The sequence below is a fragment of the Salmo salar genome, chromosome 21, assembly GCF_965601325.2.
Source record: "Salmo salar chromosome 21, fSalSal1, whole genome shotgun sequence".
In the NCBI taxonomy this organism is placed as follows: domain Eukaryota; kingdom Metazoa; phylum Chordata; class Actinopteri; order Salmoniformes; family Salmonidae; genus Salmo; species Salmo salar.
In genome coordinates this window covers 22,269,606-22,286,219 of record NC_138311.1, presented here as the reverse complement: position 1 = coordinate 22,286,219, position 16,614 = coordinate 22,269,606, and the positions used below count along the sequence as shown (strand labels likewise).

Here is a 16,614-nt window from a genome sequence, read left to right as displayed (position 1 = left end):
TCTATGTTGCTCTGTCTGTATGCTATGTCTTGCTTGTCCTATGTTACTCTGCGTGTGCTCACTGTTCAATGATTGTCTATATTGTAATTGTTTTTAATAACCTGCCCAGGGACTGCGGTTGAAAATTAGCCGGCTGGCTAAAACCGGCACTTTTACTGAAACGTTGATTAATGTGCACTGTCCGTGTAAAAATAAAATAAACTCAAACTCAATTGCGACCTTGCCAAGATAAAGCAAGCAGTTTGACGCATACAACAACACAGAGTTACACATGGAGAAAAACAAACATATAGTCAATAATATAGTAGAAAGATAAGTCTATATACAAAGTGAGCAAAAGAGGTGAGATAAAGGAGGTAAAGGCAAAAAATACCATGGTGGCAAAGTAATTACAATATAGCAAGTAAAACACTGGAATAGTAGATTTGCAGTGGAAGAAAGTGCAAAGTAGAAATAGAAATAATGGGGTGCAAAGGAGCAAAATAAATAAATACAGTAGGGGAAGAGGTAGTTTGGGCTAAATTATAGATGGGCTATGTACAGGTGCAGTAATCTGTGAGCTGCTCTGACAGCTGGTGCTTAAAGCTAGTGAGGGAGATAAGTGTTTCCAGTTTTAGAGATTTTTGTAGTTCGTTCCAGTCATTGGCAGCAAAGAACTGGAAGGAGAGGCGGCCAAAGGAGGAATTGGCTTTGGGGGTGACCAGAGAGATATACCTGCTTGAGCGCGTGCTACAGGTGGGTGCTGCTATGGTGACCAGCGAGCTGAGATAAGGGGGAACTTTACATAGCAGGGTCTTGTAAATGACCTGGAGCCAGTGGGTTTGGCGACGAGTATGAAGCGAGGGCCAGCCAGCGAGCGCATACAGGTCTCAGTGGTGGGTAGTATTGGGCTTTGGTGACAAAACGGATGGCACTGTGATAGACTGCATCCAATTTATTGAGTAGGGTATTGGAGGCTATTTTGGAAATGACATCGCCCGAAATCGAGGATCGGTAGGATGGTCAGTTTTAAGAGGGTATGTTTGGCAGCATGAGTGAAAGATGCTTTATTGCGAAATAGGAAGCCAATTCTAGATTTAACTTTGGATTGGAGATGTTTGATGTGAGTCTGGAAGGAGAGTTTACAGTCTAACCAGACACCTAGGTAGTTGTAGTTGTCCACATATTCTAAGTCAGAACCGTCCAGAGTAGTGATACTGGACGGGCAGGCAGGTGCAGGCAGCGATCGGTTGAAGAGCATGCATTTAGTTTTCCTTGTATTTAGGAGCAGTTGGAGGCCACGGAAGGAGAGTTGTATGGCATTGAAGCTCGTCTGGACGGTAGTTAACAGTGTCCAACGAAGGGCCAGAAGTATACAGAATGGTGTCGTCTGCGTTGAGGTGGACCAGAGACTCACCAGCAGCAAGAGCGACATCATTGATGTATACAGAGAAAAGAGTCGGCCCAAGAATTGAACCCTGTGGCACCCCCATAGAGACTGCCAGAGGTCTGGACAACAGGCCCTCTGATTTGACACACTGAACTCTATCAACGAAGTAGTTGGTGAACCAGGCGATGCAATCATTTGAGAAACCAAGGCTATTGAGTCTGCCGATGAGGATGTGGTGATTGACAGAGTCGAAAGCCTTGGCCAGGTCAATGAATACGGCAGCACAGTATTGTTTCTTATCGATGGTGGTTAAGATATTGTTTAGGACCTTGAGCGTGGCTGAGGTGCACCCATGACCAGCTCTGAAACCAGATTGCATAGCGGAGAAGGTGCGGTGGGATTCGAAATGGTCGGTAATCTGTTTGTTGACTTGGCTTTCGAAGACCTTAGAAAGGCAGGGTAGGATAGATATAGGTCTGTAGCAGTTTGGGTCAAGAATGTCCCCCCCTTTGAAGAGGGGGATGACCGCAGCTGCTTTCCAATCTTTGGGAATCTCAGATGACACGAAAGAGGTTGAACAGGCTAGTAATAGGGGTTGGAACAATTTTGGCAGATAATTTTAGAAAGAAAGGGTCCAGATTGTCTAGCCCGGCTGATTTTTAGGGGTCCAGATTTTCCAGCTCTTTCAGAACATCAGCTGACTGGATTTGGGAGAATGAGAAATGGGGAAGGCTTGGGCGAGTTGCTGTGGGGGATGCAGTGCTGTTGACCGGCGTAGGGGTAGCCAGATGGAAAGCATGGCCAGCCGTAGAAAAATGCTTATTGTCATTCTCAATTCTAGTGGATTTATCGGTGGTGACAGAGTTTCCTATCCTCAGTGCATTTGGCAGCTGGGAGGAGGTGCTCTTATTCTCCAAGGACTTTACATTGTCCCAGACCTTTTTTTAGTTTGTGTTGCCTGTGTATACACTGCCTGTGTATATTGGTTTCTAACTTCCCTGAAAAGTTGCATATCACGGGGGCTGTTCGATGCTAATGCAGAACGCCACAGGATGTTTTTGTGTTGGTTAAGGGCAGTCAAGTCTGGAGAGAACCAAGGGCTATATCTGTTCCTGGTTCTAAATTTCTTGAATGGGCCATGCTTATTTAAGATGGTGAGTAAGGCATTTAAAAAACATTAACCAGGCATCCTCTACTGAAGGGATGAGGTCAATATCCTTCCAGGATACCCAGGCCAGGTCGATTAGAAAGGCCTGCTCACTGAAGTGTTTCAGGGAGCGTTTGACAGTGATGAGTGGAGGTCGTTTGACCGCTGACCCATTACGGATACAGGCAATGAGGCAGTGATCGCTGAGATCTTGGTTGAAAACAGCAGAGGTGTATTTAGAGGGCAAGTTGGTTACGATGATATCTATGAGGGTGCCCGTGTTTACGGCTTTGGGGTGGTACCTGGTAGGTTCATTGATAATTTGTGTGAGATTGAGGGCATCAAGCTTAGGTTGTAGGATGGCTGGGGTGTTAAGCATGTCCCAGTTTAGGTCACCTAGCAGCACGAGCTCTGAAGATAGATGGGGGGCAATCAATTCACATATGGTGTCCAGAGCACAGCACAGTATATACTACTAGGATATGGTGAACAACACCTTGCCTGCCTGCCTGCTTGCCTGCATGCAGTGCTCCCACAGCTTTGGGACTCCATGTAATGCATCAGCGGGAGGTAATCGGATTTCCAATGACTACACAGGCAAATCTGCAATGCTAATGTGCTTAATAAAAGGCTCCCAAATAGGTTAAGTTGATGATTTTTTAAAATCCTATATGGAATTGGCACACTCATTAGATCCCATTGAGAAGCAATAGGCTAAATGCAAACCCCCAAATAAATCTTAGCAATTGCTACACCCCCTCTTGCAAATATGTTTGTCTGACTGTGGGGGACGGGTTAATATGAAGATGGGTCAATGGATTGAAATCAAAAGTTGCACTATGTGGTGCAGATGAATAGTTTCAACAGTGTGTGTGTGTACGAGGGAGAGTGTGTGTATGGAAGGGGGTGCTGGGTTTTCTAACGACAGGAAATGAAGGGAGCAAGTGGAGATTAGTGTTTTTCCAGCTATGTGTGTGGTTGTGCGATGGCTCTTGTGAAATGGGTCTGTAGTGATTATACACAGCCCACCCTCTACTTCCTCAAACTCTATAAACATGATGATGTCACCACATGAGAAAACCAACATTTCTGTGTTTGTGCATGTCTATTTAGTGCCAACCTACACACATTTTGGTCCAAAACAATGTATGAAGAAGACAAAATGGAGTGTTCAGCTTGCATTATTGACAGCAACAACAACAAAAAACTATCTGGCAAACCTTTACTCCTCAAATATACTCATTGAATGAATATTTTTTTAATTTGTTCAAGAATACTGGCCAACCTCAGCAGCAAGGTAGGCCCACATTTTTCATATGTAAATATTAGAATAGGATGAAAGGTGTTTTATGATGAAGGCATGTTTGATAATCTAACAAAGCATCTAATTAGATACTGTTCTCTATAAAGCAAGGCTCCATTCAACTAATGCAAAGATGTGTTACCTCTAACCTCTTTTCCTGCTGAACCCTCTTCGTCTTCATCAGATATTACTTTGACATATTGAAAGTGGGCCGTCTCTTTACACTCACTTGAAGCACTTGAATGCATAGAATTCTATGAATACGCATTATCAACTACAAAGTAGAACATATTAAAATCCTGTCAGGTATAATCATGGCAATCATCCAATCTAGAATGTGTTATTTAAGCCTTGGGGAGAAAGTGGCACTGACATATATAATTTAATAAGTGATTTCCACATCACTGTTGTTATATCAAGCAACTTGCGTCCAATTTTGAGATTTTAAGACCATTAGGAAAGTTTATGGGGGTTAATAACTAAATGTTCCTGTCATGCAACGTCAAGGTAAATGTGCAGAAACTTTTTAGCACAAGTGTCAAATACAATGTGTCCCACAGTTTGTACCCAGAGGTCCTAAGGCAGTGTAAGTTGGAAACTTGATAGAATGTGAATTAAGCTTGGAGTTAATCACTATGTCAGCAAAAAGTAACAATGTCAATCAATTGTTACCAAAATTACTCTGCAGAATATCTGACCTTGTTGAATACATTTTCTAAGACGCTTGACTGTGGGGGTTGAGGGGAAACTATCTGTGGATTTCGTGATGAAGCTGAAGCAAGATACAAGGGAAGCATTCAGTTTATCAGGGCTCCCAGACAATGACCCTTGACAGATTAGGTCATTTTGTTCAAACATTTCAGAGAAGTTGACATGCCTTTCCAGAAATGGTGTGCTTTGTCAGCTGTTTCCACTTTCTGTTTCCAAGATTCAAATGTCCCCATTGAGCAAGACTTAAAAAAGAATCTACATCTATTTTTCAATTGCATTTTTTTTTTTTTTACAGTGACTCAATCCCCCCTCCCCCCCATTGACTTACTGTATCAGGTGGACAGTGCTTTCTGGAATGTCGATGGCCTAATAACTGTTTAACTCTTTACTCCCAATTAATAATTCTCTCTGTTTGTGTGATTTGTTTGACTTTTTGTATCAACTCTAGACTTGTGTTGAGTTACCCTTTTTCTGTGCCAGGTTGTTGTACATTGATATTGCGTTACAGTATGATATCATGGAACAGTCTAATGTGACGGGGTGGCAGGTAGCCTAGTGGTTAGAGCGTTGGACTAGTAACCAATAGGTTGCAAAATCAAATCCCCGAGCTGACAAGGTAAAAATCTGTAGTTCTGCCCCTGAACAAGGCAGTTAACCCACTGTTCCTAGGTCGTCATTGAAAATAAGAATTTGTTCTTAACTGACTTGCCTTGTTAAATAATGATAAAATTATGAGGATTTGTTAGTTGATGATTTTTTTATAGATTTTACTAAGTTAATTGAAGGGATGCTATTCAGATCACACAGTAAATGGGAGTATAATAATGATTGGCAGGAGTCATAGAGTAACCTTGGGATGTGAGAAGCATTTTTCCCACATATTTTCCACTTCTCTCTTAAGGTATTAGTTATATGTTGATAGATTTCAATGTATTCTTTTGATCATTATATTTCTCTGATATTGAAGCTGTTTTTCAATGTCCTCTGTTTTCTACTCTCCTGTGTAGCTTTGAAACACTATTTGTCAGTCCTATATGTTGCTTTACTGATTGTCAAATGTCCGCTTTTAATTTATCTCTGGTAGTCAGACATATACAGTACTGTAGGTGAGACTACTTGAATAATTTTCTCTGCGATGTGGTTTCATATTTTTTTTGCTCAAGGACAGAGGAGTGCAAAGAAAACACAGCTGTGATTTATTTTTATAATGGAAAAGTCAACACATGCCAGGACTTTTCATAACTTTGATACTAACAGTGTAATATAAGGAATTTATAGAAATACTAATTGATTTACGGTATAATGAGCAACAATGCAACAACACACTGGGCAAAAATTCATTGAAAATGTATTTTCCATGAATTTTAACCCCAAAATACAGTTTTACTTTCTTTTGTCATTTAGGTTAGTATTGTGGAGTAAATACAATGTTGTTGATCCATCCTCAATTTTATCCTATCACAGCCATTAAACTCTGTAACTGTTTTAAAGTCACCATTGGCCTCATGGTGAAATCCCCGAGAGGTTCCCTTCCTCCCCGACAACTGAGTTAGAAAGGACGTCTGTGCCTTAGTAGTAAATGGGTGTATTCATACACCATCCAAAGTGAAACCTTTCAAATTGTTATGGTGAGTGGTGGTAGATATGATCTCTGAAAATAAATATGAGATAGGATTCCAAGAAGATACAAAACTGTGACCTTCTGAAAGCCTTCAAACTCTTGACATACCCTGAAGACATCTGTTATTTTCTGAGGAATATCTGAGAACTTCATAAAAACTCCTGTTGGGCAAACTTTTGATACTACTCGATGACTTATATTTATTTGCAGAGGGCCGGTGTATTTTTAATCAGGTGTGTAACTGCTTAGTTGGAACAAATGCCTGCACCCACACTGGCTCTCTGTGGATAAGATCAAACCCTGATCAAAGCAGTGTGAAAGCAACAGCTACATTGAGAGTGACATCAATGGATCTCTCTGGCTGCTTGTACACAGGCAGTTGAATTCTGGTATTCTTTTCACTAATTGGTCTTTTGACTAATCAGATCAGCTCTGAATTGGACTGCCTGTGTAAACACAGCTCAGATAAAAGGTGAAACTCATTTCCTAATTTCTGAAAGAGATCACCCTTTGTTTTCGTTAATGCATAATACCACATATATACAAAGTAACACAGTTACAAATTTAAGACTACAGAAGTTCAAATCAATTCAAATGAAATTGGATTTGTCACATGCGCTGAATACAACAGTTGTAGATCTTACTGTGAAATGCTTACTTACAAGCCCTTAAAACAATGCAGTTTTAAGAAAATACCCCCAAAAAAGTAAGAGATAAGAATAACTAATAATTAAAGAGCAGCGGTAAATATCAATAGCGGGGCTATATACAGGGGTACCGGTACAGAGTCAATGTGCGGGGGCACCGGTGTCGAGGTAATTGAGGTAATATGTACATGTAGGTAGAGTTATTAAAGTGACTATGCATAGATAATAACAGAGAGTAGCAGCAGCATAGAAATGGGGGGGCAATGCAAATAGTCTGGGTAGCCATTTGATTAGCTGTTCAGGAGTCTTATGGCTTGGGGGTAGAAGCTGTTTAGAAGCCTCTTGGACCTAGACTTGGCGCTCCGGTACCACTTGCCATGCGGTATTAGAGAGAACAGTCTATGACTAGGGTGGCTGGAGTCTTTGACAATTTTTAGGGCCTTCCTCTGACACCACCTGGTATAGAGGCCCTGGATGGCAGGAAGCTTGGCCCCGGTGATGTACTGGGCCGTACTCACTACCCTCTGTAGTGCCTTGCGGTCGGAGGCCGAGCAGTTGCCATACCAGGCAGTGATACAACCCGTCAGGATGCTCTTGATGTTGCAGCTGTGGAACCTTTTGAGGATCTGATGACCCGTGCCAAATCTTTTCAGTCTCCTGAGGGGGAATAGGTTTTGTCGTGCCCTCTTCACGACTGTCTTGGGGTTTGGACCATGTTAGTTTGTTGGTGATGTGGACACCAAGGAACTTGAAGCTCTCAACCTGCTCCACTACAGCCCCGTCGATGAGAATGGGGGCGTGCTCGGTCCTCCTTTTCCTGTAGTCCACAATCATCTCCTTTGACTTGATCACGTTGAGGGAGAGGTTGATGTCCTTGAACCACAAGGTCAGATCTCTGACCTCCTCCCTGTAGGCTGTCTCATCGTTGTCGGTGATCAGGCCTAGCACTGTTGTGTCATCAGCAAACTTAATGATGGTGTTGGAGTTGTGCCTGGCCGTGCAGTCATGCGTGAACAGGGAGTACAGGAAGGGACTGAGCACGCACCCCTGAGGGGCCCCCATGTTGAGGATCAATGTGGCAGATGTGTTGTTCCCTAACCTTACCACCTAGGGGCAGGCCGTCAGGAAGTCCAGGATCCAGTTGCAGAGGGAGGGGTTTAGTCCCAGGGTCCTTAGCTTAGTGATGTGCTTTGAGGGCACTATGGTGTTGAATGCTGAGCTGTTGTCAATGAATAGCATTCTCACAAAAGTGTTAATTTTGTCCATGTGGGAAAGGGCAGTGTGGAGTGCAATAGAGATTGCATCATCTGTGGATCTGTTGGTGCGTTATGCAAATTGGAGTGAGTCTAGGTTTTCTGGGATAATGGTGTTGATGTGAGCCATGACCAGCCTTTCAGAGCATTTCATGGTTACAGACGTGAGTTCTACGGGTCAGTAGTCATTTAGGCAGGTTACCTTATTGTTCTTGGGCACAGGGACTATGCTATTCAGTACAACAACAACAAAAAATGCATGGAAATGAAATGTATGCATTCACTACTGTAAGTCGCTCTGGATAAGAGCGTCTTATAAATGACTAAAATGTAAATGTAATGTAAATGTGGTCTGCTTGAAACATGTTGGTATTACAGACTCAGACAGGAAGAGGTTGAACATGTCAGTGAAGACACTTGCCAGTTGGTCAGCGCATGCTCAGAGTACACGTCCTGGTAATTCGTCTGGCCCAGCGGCCTTTTGAATGTTGTCCTGTTTAAAGGTCTTACTCACATCGGCTGCGGAGAGCGTGATCACACAGTTGTTCGGAACAGTTTATGCTCTCATGCATGTTTCAGTGTTACTTGCCTTGATGCGAGCATATCATTTATTTAGCGTAGGCTCGTGTCACTGGGCAGCTCTCGGCTGTGCTTCCTTTTGTAGTCTGTAATAGTTTGCATGCCCTGCCACATCTGATGAGCGTTGGAGCTGGTGTAGTATGATTTGGTCTTAGTCCTGTATTGACGCTTTGCCTGTTTGATGGTTCGTCGTAGGGCATAGCGGGATTTCTTATAAGCTTCCGGGTTTGAATCCCACTCCTTGAAAGCGGCAGCTCTAGCTTTTAGCTCATTGCGAATGTTGCCTGTAATCCATGGCTTCTGGTTGGGGTATATACGTACAGTCACTGTGGGGACGACGTCCTCGATGCACTTATTGATAAAGCCAGTGACTGATGTGGTGGCTCCTCAATGCCATCGGAAGAATCCAGGAACATATTCCAGTCTGTGCTAGCAAAACAGTCCTGTAGTTTAAGATCTGCTTCATCTGACCACTTTTTATAGATTGAGTCAGTGGTGCGTCCTGCTTTAATTTTTGCTTGTAAGCAGGAAGCAGGAGGATAGAGTTATGGTCAGTTTTGCCAAATGGAGGGCGAGGGACAGCTTTGTACACGTCTCTGTGTGTGGAGTAAAGGTGGTCTAGAATTTTCTCCCTCTGCACATTTAACATGCTGATTGAAATTAGGTAAAACAGATTTAAGTTTCCCTGCATTAAAGTCCCCGGCCACTAGGAGCGCCGTCCCTGGATGAGCGTTTTCCTGTTTGCTTATGGCGGAATACAGCTCATTGAGTGCGGTTTTAGTGCTAGCCTCGGTCTGTGGTGGTATGTGGACAGCTTCGAAAAATACAGATGAAAACTCTCTAGGTAGATAGTGTCACGTCCTGACCAGTATAGGGGTTATTGGTTATGGTAGTTTGGTCAGGACATGGCAGAGGGTATTTGTTTTATATGGTTCGGGGGTTATGTGTATGTAGAGGGGTATTGTATTTATGTGTTCCGGGGTTTTTGGTGTATGTTCTTGTTTTGGGTTTCTAGGTTTTCTAGGTTTTATATTTCTTTGTTGGCCTGGTGTGGCTCTCAATCAGGAACAGCTGTACATCGTTGTTCCTGATTGGGAGTCATACTTAGGGAGCTTGTTTTCACCTGTCTCTTTGTGGGTAGTTGTTTTTGCACTGCTTTTAGTTAGGCTGCAAAACTGTTCCTGTCGTTCTTTGTTTATTGTTTTTTGTGTTCTTTATAATAAATATAATGTTGAGCACGCAACCCGCTGCGCCTTGGTCTTTACATTACGACACCCGTGACAGAACTACCCACCAACCACGGACCAAGCAGCGGAGAAGGGAACAAAGGGAGAATTATATGGACAATTATATGGACTGTCGGGAGTTTTGGACGTGGGAGCAGATTCTGGCCGGAGAGGGCCCATGGAGGAAGTCTGGTGAGGACCGGGAACGCTACCGGGGAACACGGCTGGCGAGGAAGCCGGAGAGGCACCCCCAATAATTTTTTTGGGGGGGCACATGGGTAGTTTGGCTGGGCCAAGGGTGAGCCCTAAGCCAGCTCCCCGTGCTTATTGTGAGGATCGTATGGAGTGGTGGGCGCTGAGGTATGCAGAAGTGCGCACGATCTCGCCCATACGCACGCACAGTCCGGTGTGAGTGATCCCAGCCCCTCGCAAGTGCCATGCTAGAGTGGGCATCCAGCCTGGTAGGAGGATGCCTGCACAGCGCATCAGGTCACCGGTGCGCCTCCTAGGTCCAGGCTACCCTACGCCCGCTCTACACACGGCAACCATCAGGCCCCTGCACAGCCCAGTTCGCCCTGTACCAGCACTCCGCTCGTACAGGGCTACTAGTTCCATCCAGCCAGGACGGGTTGTGCAGGAGGTGCGATCGAGACCGCCAGTGCATCTCCACGGCCTGGTATATCCAGTACCAGCACCACGCACCAGGCCTCCAGTGCGTCAGCCCAGTCCAACTCAGCCTGTTCCCGCTCCTCGCACTAGCCTTAAAGTGCGTGTCTCCAGTCTGGTAGCTCCACTACCAGCCCCACGCATTAGGCTTCCAGTGCGTCAGCTCAGCCTCAAGCTTCCGACAACAGTGTCCAGTCCAGAGTGTCCGGCAACAGTGTCCAGTCCAGAGTGTCCGGCAACAGTGTCCAGTCCAGAGTGTCCGGCAACAGTGTCCAGTCCAGAGTATCCGGCAACAGTGTCCAGTCCAGAGTATCCGGTAACAGTGTACAGTCCGGAACCAAATGAGACGGCCTACAGCCCGGCACCGAGTGAGTCTGCCTACAGCCCGGCACCGAGTGAGTCTGCCTACAGCCCAGCACCGAGTGAGTCTGCCTACAGTCCGGAGCTCCCAGAGTCGCCGTACAGTCCAGGGTCATTAGTGAATGGCCTCAGGCAGAGGATTTCAGTGGGGGTGGATGGGTCAGGTAGGGGACTGAGGCCTGAGCCGGAGCCACCTCCATTGTAGGAGGTTTGGGGAGGGGGGTATAGCACAGGAGCCGTCGGTGACGGAAGCCACCCTCCCTTCCCTCCCTTTAGTTAGGGGTTTCTTTTTGGGGGTTTTGTTGTGAGGTGCATCCGGGGTCTGCACCTTTGGGGGGGTACTGTCACGTCCTGACCAGTATGGGGGTTATTGGTTATGGTAGTTTGGTCAGGACGTGGCAGAGGGTATTTGTTTTATATGGTTCGGGGGTTATGTGTATGTAGAGGGGTATTGTATTTATGTGTTCCGGGGTTTTTGGTGTATGTTCTTGTTTTGGGTTTCTAGGTTTTCTAGATTTTGTATTTCTTTGTTGGCCTGGTGTGGCTCTCAATCAGGAACAGCTGTACATCGTTGTTCCTGATTGGGAGTCATACTTAGGGAGCTTGTTTTCACCTGTCTCTTTGTGGGTAGTTGTTTTTGCACTGCTTTTAGTTAGGCTGCAAAACTGTTCCTGTCGTTCTTTGTTTATTGTTTTTTCGTGTTCTTTATAATAAATATTATGTTGAGCACGCAACCCGCCGCGCCTTGGTCTTTACATTACGACACCCGTGACAGTGTGGTCTACAGCTTATCATGAGATACTCTACCTCAGGCTAGCAAAACCTTGAGACTTCCTTAGATATCGTGCACCAGCTATTGTTTGCAAATATGTAAAGGCCCCAGCCCCGTGTCTTACCAGAGGCTGCTGTCTGTCCTGCCGATAGAGTGTATAACCCGCCAGTTGTATGTTCTTAATGTCGCCGTTCAGCTACGACTCGGTGAAACATGAGATATTGCAGTTTTTAATGTCCTGTTGGTATGATATACGTGCTTTCAGTTCGTTCCATTTATTTTCCAGCGACTGAACGTTAGCTAGCGGGATGCATGGAAAGGGCAGATTAGACACTCGTCGCCTGATCCTCACAAGGCACCCTGATCTCCTTCCGCGAAACCTCTGTTTCCTTTTCCAGCGAGTCACGGGGATCTGGGCCTGGTCTGGTGTCTATAGTAGTGTATCCCTCCCGTCCGACTCATTAAAGAAGAACTCTTCGTCCAATTTGAGGTGAGTATTCCCAGTTCTGATGTCTTGAAGCTCTTTTCGGTCATAAGAGACGGTAGCAGCAACATTATGTACAAAACAAGTTACGAACAATGCGGAAAAACAAACAAAATAGTATGGTTGGTTAAAACAGCAGCCCTCCCCTCTGGCGCTATTTTCACAGTTCTGTTCCCATCTTGGGCAAAGGGTCGATCAAACCCATTATAATGACACTGCGATAGATGAAAATGTCCTCTCCCCGCATTTGGTTCACCTCCAGTCCAGGGTTCCCTCCTAAACTACTGCTAATTGCCAATTAGGTTTCCTCCTCACAGTGTTTACTTCTCTCACATTCCTCCCTCATTATGTTCCATAGCAGAGCAGCCAGCTAGACAAATTATTCCATCAAGAAATAGCAGCCGATAAACCCTCTGCTACATCAACTCCATGTAATGGACACTAACATTCTCTGAGAATTCTGTATGCAGGCCTACATTCAATTTCACTGTTCTGGAAGTGGTGGATTAGCCTAAAGCTTTGGACACAACAGCTGTGTATTGATAAAATAAGACAGTCCCAGCAGATGGTGGTTTTGCCATTAACCATAAGATGTTTTGGATGTGGGGGAAACCAGTTGTTGTTCCGAGCATTCAGGACTGCTTATGCTGCTTGGGAATTGGCCCAGGGAAGTGGATGACTCTATCTGATTGGCTGTCATATTTTATTGTTGGAGGGAGATGCAGCCAAATCCCTAGTGACCGTTGGATAAATTAGTGTTTTCTAGTTTCTATCTAGACAATAAAACAGTGGTGAAAAGTACTTAAGTACAAATACTTTAAAGTACTACTTAAGTAGTTTTTGGGGCATCTGTACTTTACTATTTATATTTTTGACTACTTTTACTTTTTACTCCATACATTTTCCCTGACACCCAAAAGTACTAGTTCCATTTTGAATGCTTAGCAGGAAATTGTCTAATTTGTGCACTAATCAAGAGAACATCCCCTGTCATCCCTACTGCCTCTGATCTGGCAGATTCACTAAACACAAGTGCTTTGTTTGTAAATGACGTCTGAGTGTTGAAGTGTGCCCCTGGATATTCATAAATAAAGAAAATCGTGCCATCTGGTTTTCTTATTATAAGGAATTTGAAATGATTTATACTTATACTTTGACTTTTGATACTTAACAATATTTTAGAGATTACATTTACTTTTGTACTTAAGTACATTTAAAACCAAATACTTTTAGACTTTTACTCAAGTAGTATTTTACTGGGTGACTTTCACTTTTACTTGAGTCATTATCTTTTAAGGTATCTTTACTTTTACTTAAGTATGACAATTGGGTACTTTTTCCACCACTGCAATAATACCTGACACAGCATATTATTTGAGTAACTCTGACATGTGCAGAGGACTAGTGTTGGTATGCGTTGCAGAGGACTAGTGTTGGTATGCATTGCAGAGGACTAGTGTTGGTATGCGTTGCGAAGGACTAGTGTTGGTATGCGTTGCGAAGGACTAGTGTTGGTATGCGTTGCGAAGGACTAGTGTTGGTATGCGTTGCGAAGGACTAGTGTTGGTATGCGTTGCGAAGGACTAGTGTTGGTATGCGTTGCGAAGGACTAGTGTTGGTATGCGTTGCGAAGGACTAGTGTTGGTTTGCGTTGCGAAGAAGACTGCAGATATTTGAGTTTGCAGGACCACGCATACATAATGGGCCACAGCTTGTCTGTATGCACAATATCATTGTCTATGAAGTTTGATTTCAATACATTTTGTACAATTGAACAGAATCAACAGTTGGCTCAGCTGTCAAAAATGTTCTCCCTCCTAATATTTATACTTTCATTTTGTTTGCTTTATTTAAGGACATGTTTTTCAAGGAGCATAGCCTCCATCTATCTAAAACTATAGTTAGAAAGACCGCGTGACTATAAGCTAGCTTTCCTTTTTCTGCTTTGTGTGCTCTAGTTTGTGACTGTGACATGAAGACCTAACACAACCTTTCCTGCCCTGTAGCGCACCATGGTTGAAAACAAATGCTCAGCTGAAACAGCTGAAGCCTTACCTCAAAGATGTGCTTGCAGTTTTCAGGAAAGGGCTGGCTTTGTTGACTTATGTGGAAGACTTAGACTGGGGGGCGGAAAACAAAATCAAAGCCCAAATGCTCCTGGTCAGTTTATGTGGAAAATATGTACACAGGTTCCTGTATAAGAGTATAAAAACATGTTTGTTTGCTTTCTTGGTGTAGTAGAGTATTGTACAACGGAAACTGCTCAACCAAAATATATCTGCAGTTCACGAAATGTCTCCCATGTCTGTGGTAAACCAAAGTGTAAACAGATGGTGAGTGTGTTTTATTGTTGTACCTGCGGTTGACGTCATGGCCATGCAACGTGTGATGACCGAGTGAGTGTATCAATGGGTTTCCTGACAACTGGCCTCTCATAACCAAAACATTGTTTGCACTCTAGAATTAGACTCAGCTGACATTTCCGGTCTTTATAAAAATGTATATTGTTTATTCGCCAGTCACACGACTCACACTTCGACTTAGACACTCTGGCCTTTCGAGCTGTCTAGAAAGCGAGACCGTGTCTTACAGGGCCGTCCACAGACCTTTCAGGGGGCAGGTCCTCAAACTGAAAAAGGGCACCCCCAAAACGACTTTCATAATTCATATCTCGAAACGTGTAACATACCAATTGCCTCTGTAGCAAAAATAAATACATTTTGGAGCATAGGCCTATTTGTATCTATGACAACACACTCACTCTTCACAAACTGTAAGCAAGCTATTTACCGTGCCTCTTAAGTTCATGACTGACGTCGGGAAAAGAGTGTGGGCTATCAGCTGATCATTGATGTTGATGATTGATGTAAATGTAATAGTTAGCAGCTCAATGTTTTGTTTTTACTGATTTTGATTTATCTTCAATGCCCTTAAATAATAACTTCATAATATAATATTTATAATCTTCTAACTCAAGATATATGGCTGGCTGGCTAGTGGTTTGCAGGATATTTTAGAATATGATGGTTAGAGTCTAGACTACTAGTTTTGCTGCTGCCGACTGAAGAAGACAAGGAGTTGGGTTGGAGCGAGGGTCATTGATGTAGCCGCTCCGATCTGTCTTTCTGCCTCTCTCTGGTGTGCGTATCAGCCAACCAGACTGATATTGATGTTAATCAAATGTTATGCTGCTGTGGCAGTAGGGCTGGGAATTGCCAGGGACCTCACAATACGATATTATCACAATACTTAGGTGCCGATATGATATGCTTTGCGATTCTCATGATTCTATATGTATTGCGTTTTGGTTCTGTGATTTTATTGCGATTCGATGTTCCAAACATATTGCTCACCATATTCCTGCTGCGGCAGGACAATTGACAGCCAAGAGAAAATGAATTTTGATCAGTCATGGAAATAAAAGTGGTGAAAACAAATTGTCTCCCAATTTAAAAAGACGATGGAGAACAAGCTATGAAGAAAAATACTAGACTTCTGCCAACTAGTCCAAAAATAATATTGTGATGTTTTCAAAACTATACGATATAGCGCAAAAAAAAAGAATCCCGATATGTAACTGTATCCACCATCACTATGTGGCAGTACTTAAAGCTGCAATATATAACTTTTTGGGCGACCTGACCAAATTCACATAGAAATGTGTGTTATAGGTCTGTCATTCTCATTGAAAGCAAGTCTAAGAAGCGGTAGATCTGTTCTTTGTGCACTATTCTATGCTTCCTGTTCTTAAGTTGAGTTTTTGTCTTTTACTTTTGGTTTTGTTCACCAGATTCAAACAGCTGAAAATACAATATTTTTGGTAAGGTAAAATATATTTCAGAGCGGTTTAGATGGTATACTTACCAATTTAGATGTGCACAGTATTCCAGATAGTAGCTCATATCCCGCTTAAGGTCTTATTCGGGATAAGATGTTTACATGCAACTTTGATATCCCGTTCACGAGTATCCCTGTATCCATGAATAAACAGAATATTCCTCATTTAAAAACATATCGTTAAATGGAATACTAACTGAAATACGGACACTGACTGTAAGCCTATAACCTCTCACATGTAGCATAATATAATATTAACTCCTGTTGAAATTATGAATTTCTTGCAGTGAAATTATACAACAAATGTTAATTTGTTTGTCCCGGTAAAAAGTGTGAAAAGTCTTATACTGTAGTGTTGGGAGTAAATGTTATTTGGGTCATAGTCATTTATATTTTTACTCATAGATGCAGTATTTTTGACTGTATCAGGGATATGTGGTGTGTGATATGTGGTATGTGGTGAGACACTAAAAGTTCAGTTAATCATGAGATCTTTTAACTTTACAGAAAAGGTGCGTTGGTGTCTGCGGATTTGTAATAATGGCTGTAAATTATTTCCATACGTGATCTTATACTTTGCAATGTGTTGAAGGGTCTCCACTTTGAGATCTGGAAAATGTCTGCCGAAACCTTTTAACA

At 43.2% G+C, this 16,614-nt stretch overlaps 1 protein-coding gene across 3 annotated transcripts in view; it reads left to right on the top strand.

The window, feature by feature from the left end:
- gulp1a (GULP PTB domain containing engulfment adaptor 1a) overlaps positions 1-16,614 on the top strand; it is a 167,372-nt gene that overhangs the window by 116,102 nt on the left and 34,656 nt on the right. The window contains exon 1 of one of the 3 annotated variants that reach the window (XM_045704530.2): positions 3,636-3,813. The exons of the other annotated variants lie outside the window; for them this stretch is intronic. Coding sequence (XP_045560486.2) covers positions 3,763-3,813 — 51 coding nt within the window. The 5' untranslated portion in view covers positions 3,636-3,762. Of the gene's footprint in view, positions 1-3,635; positions 3,814-16,614 lie in introns of those variants that run through there. 3 annotated transcript variants of the gene reach the window in all.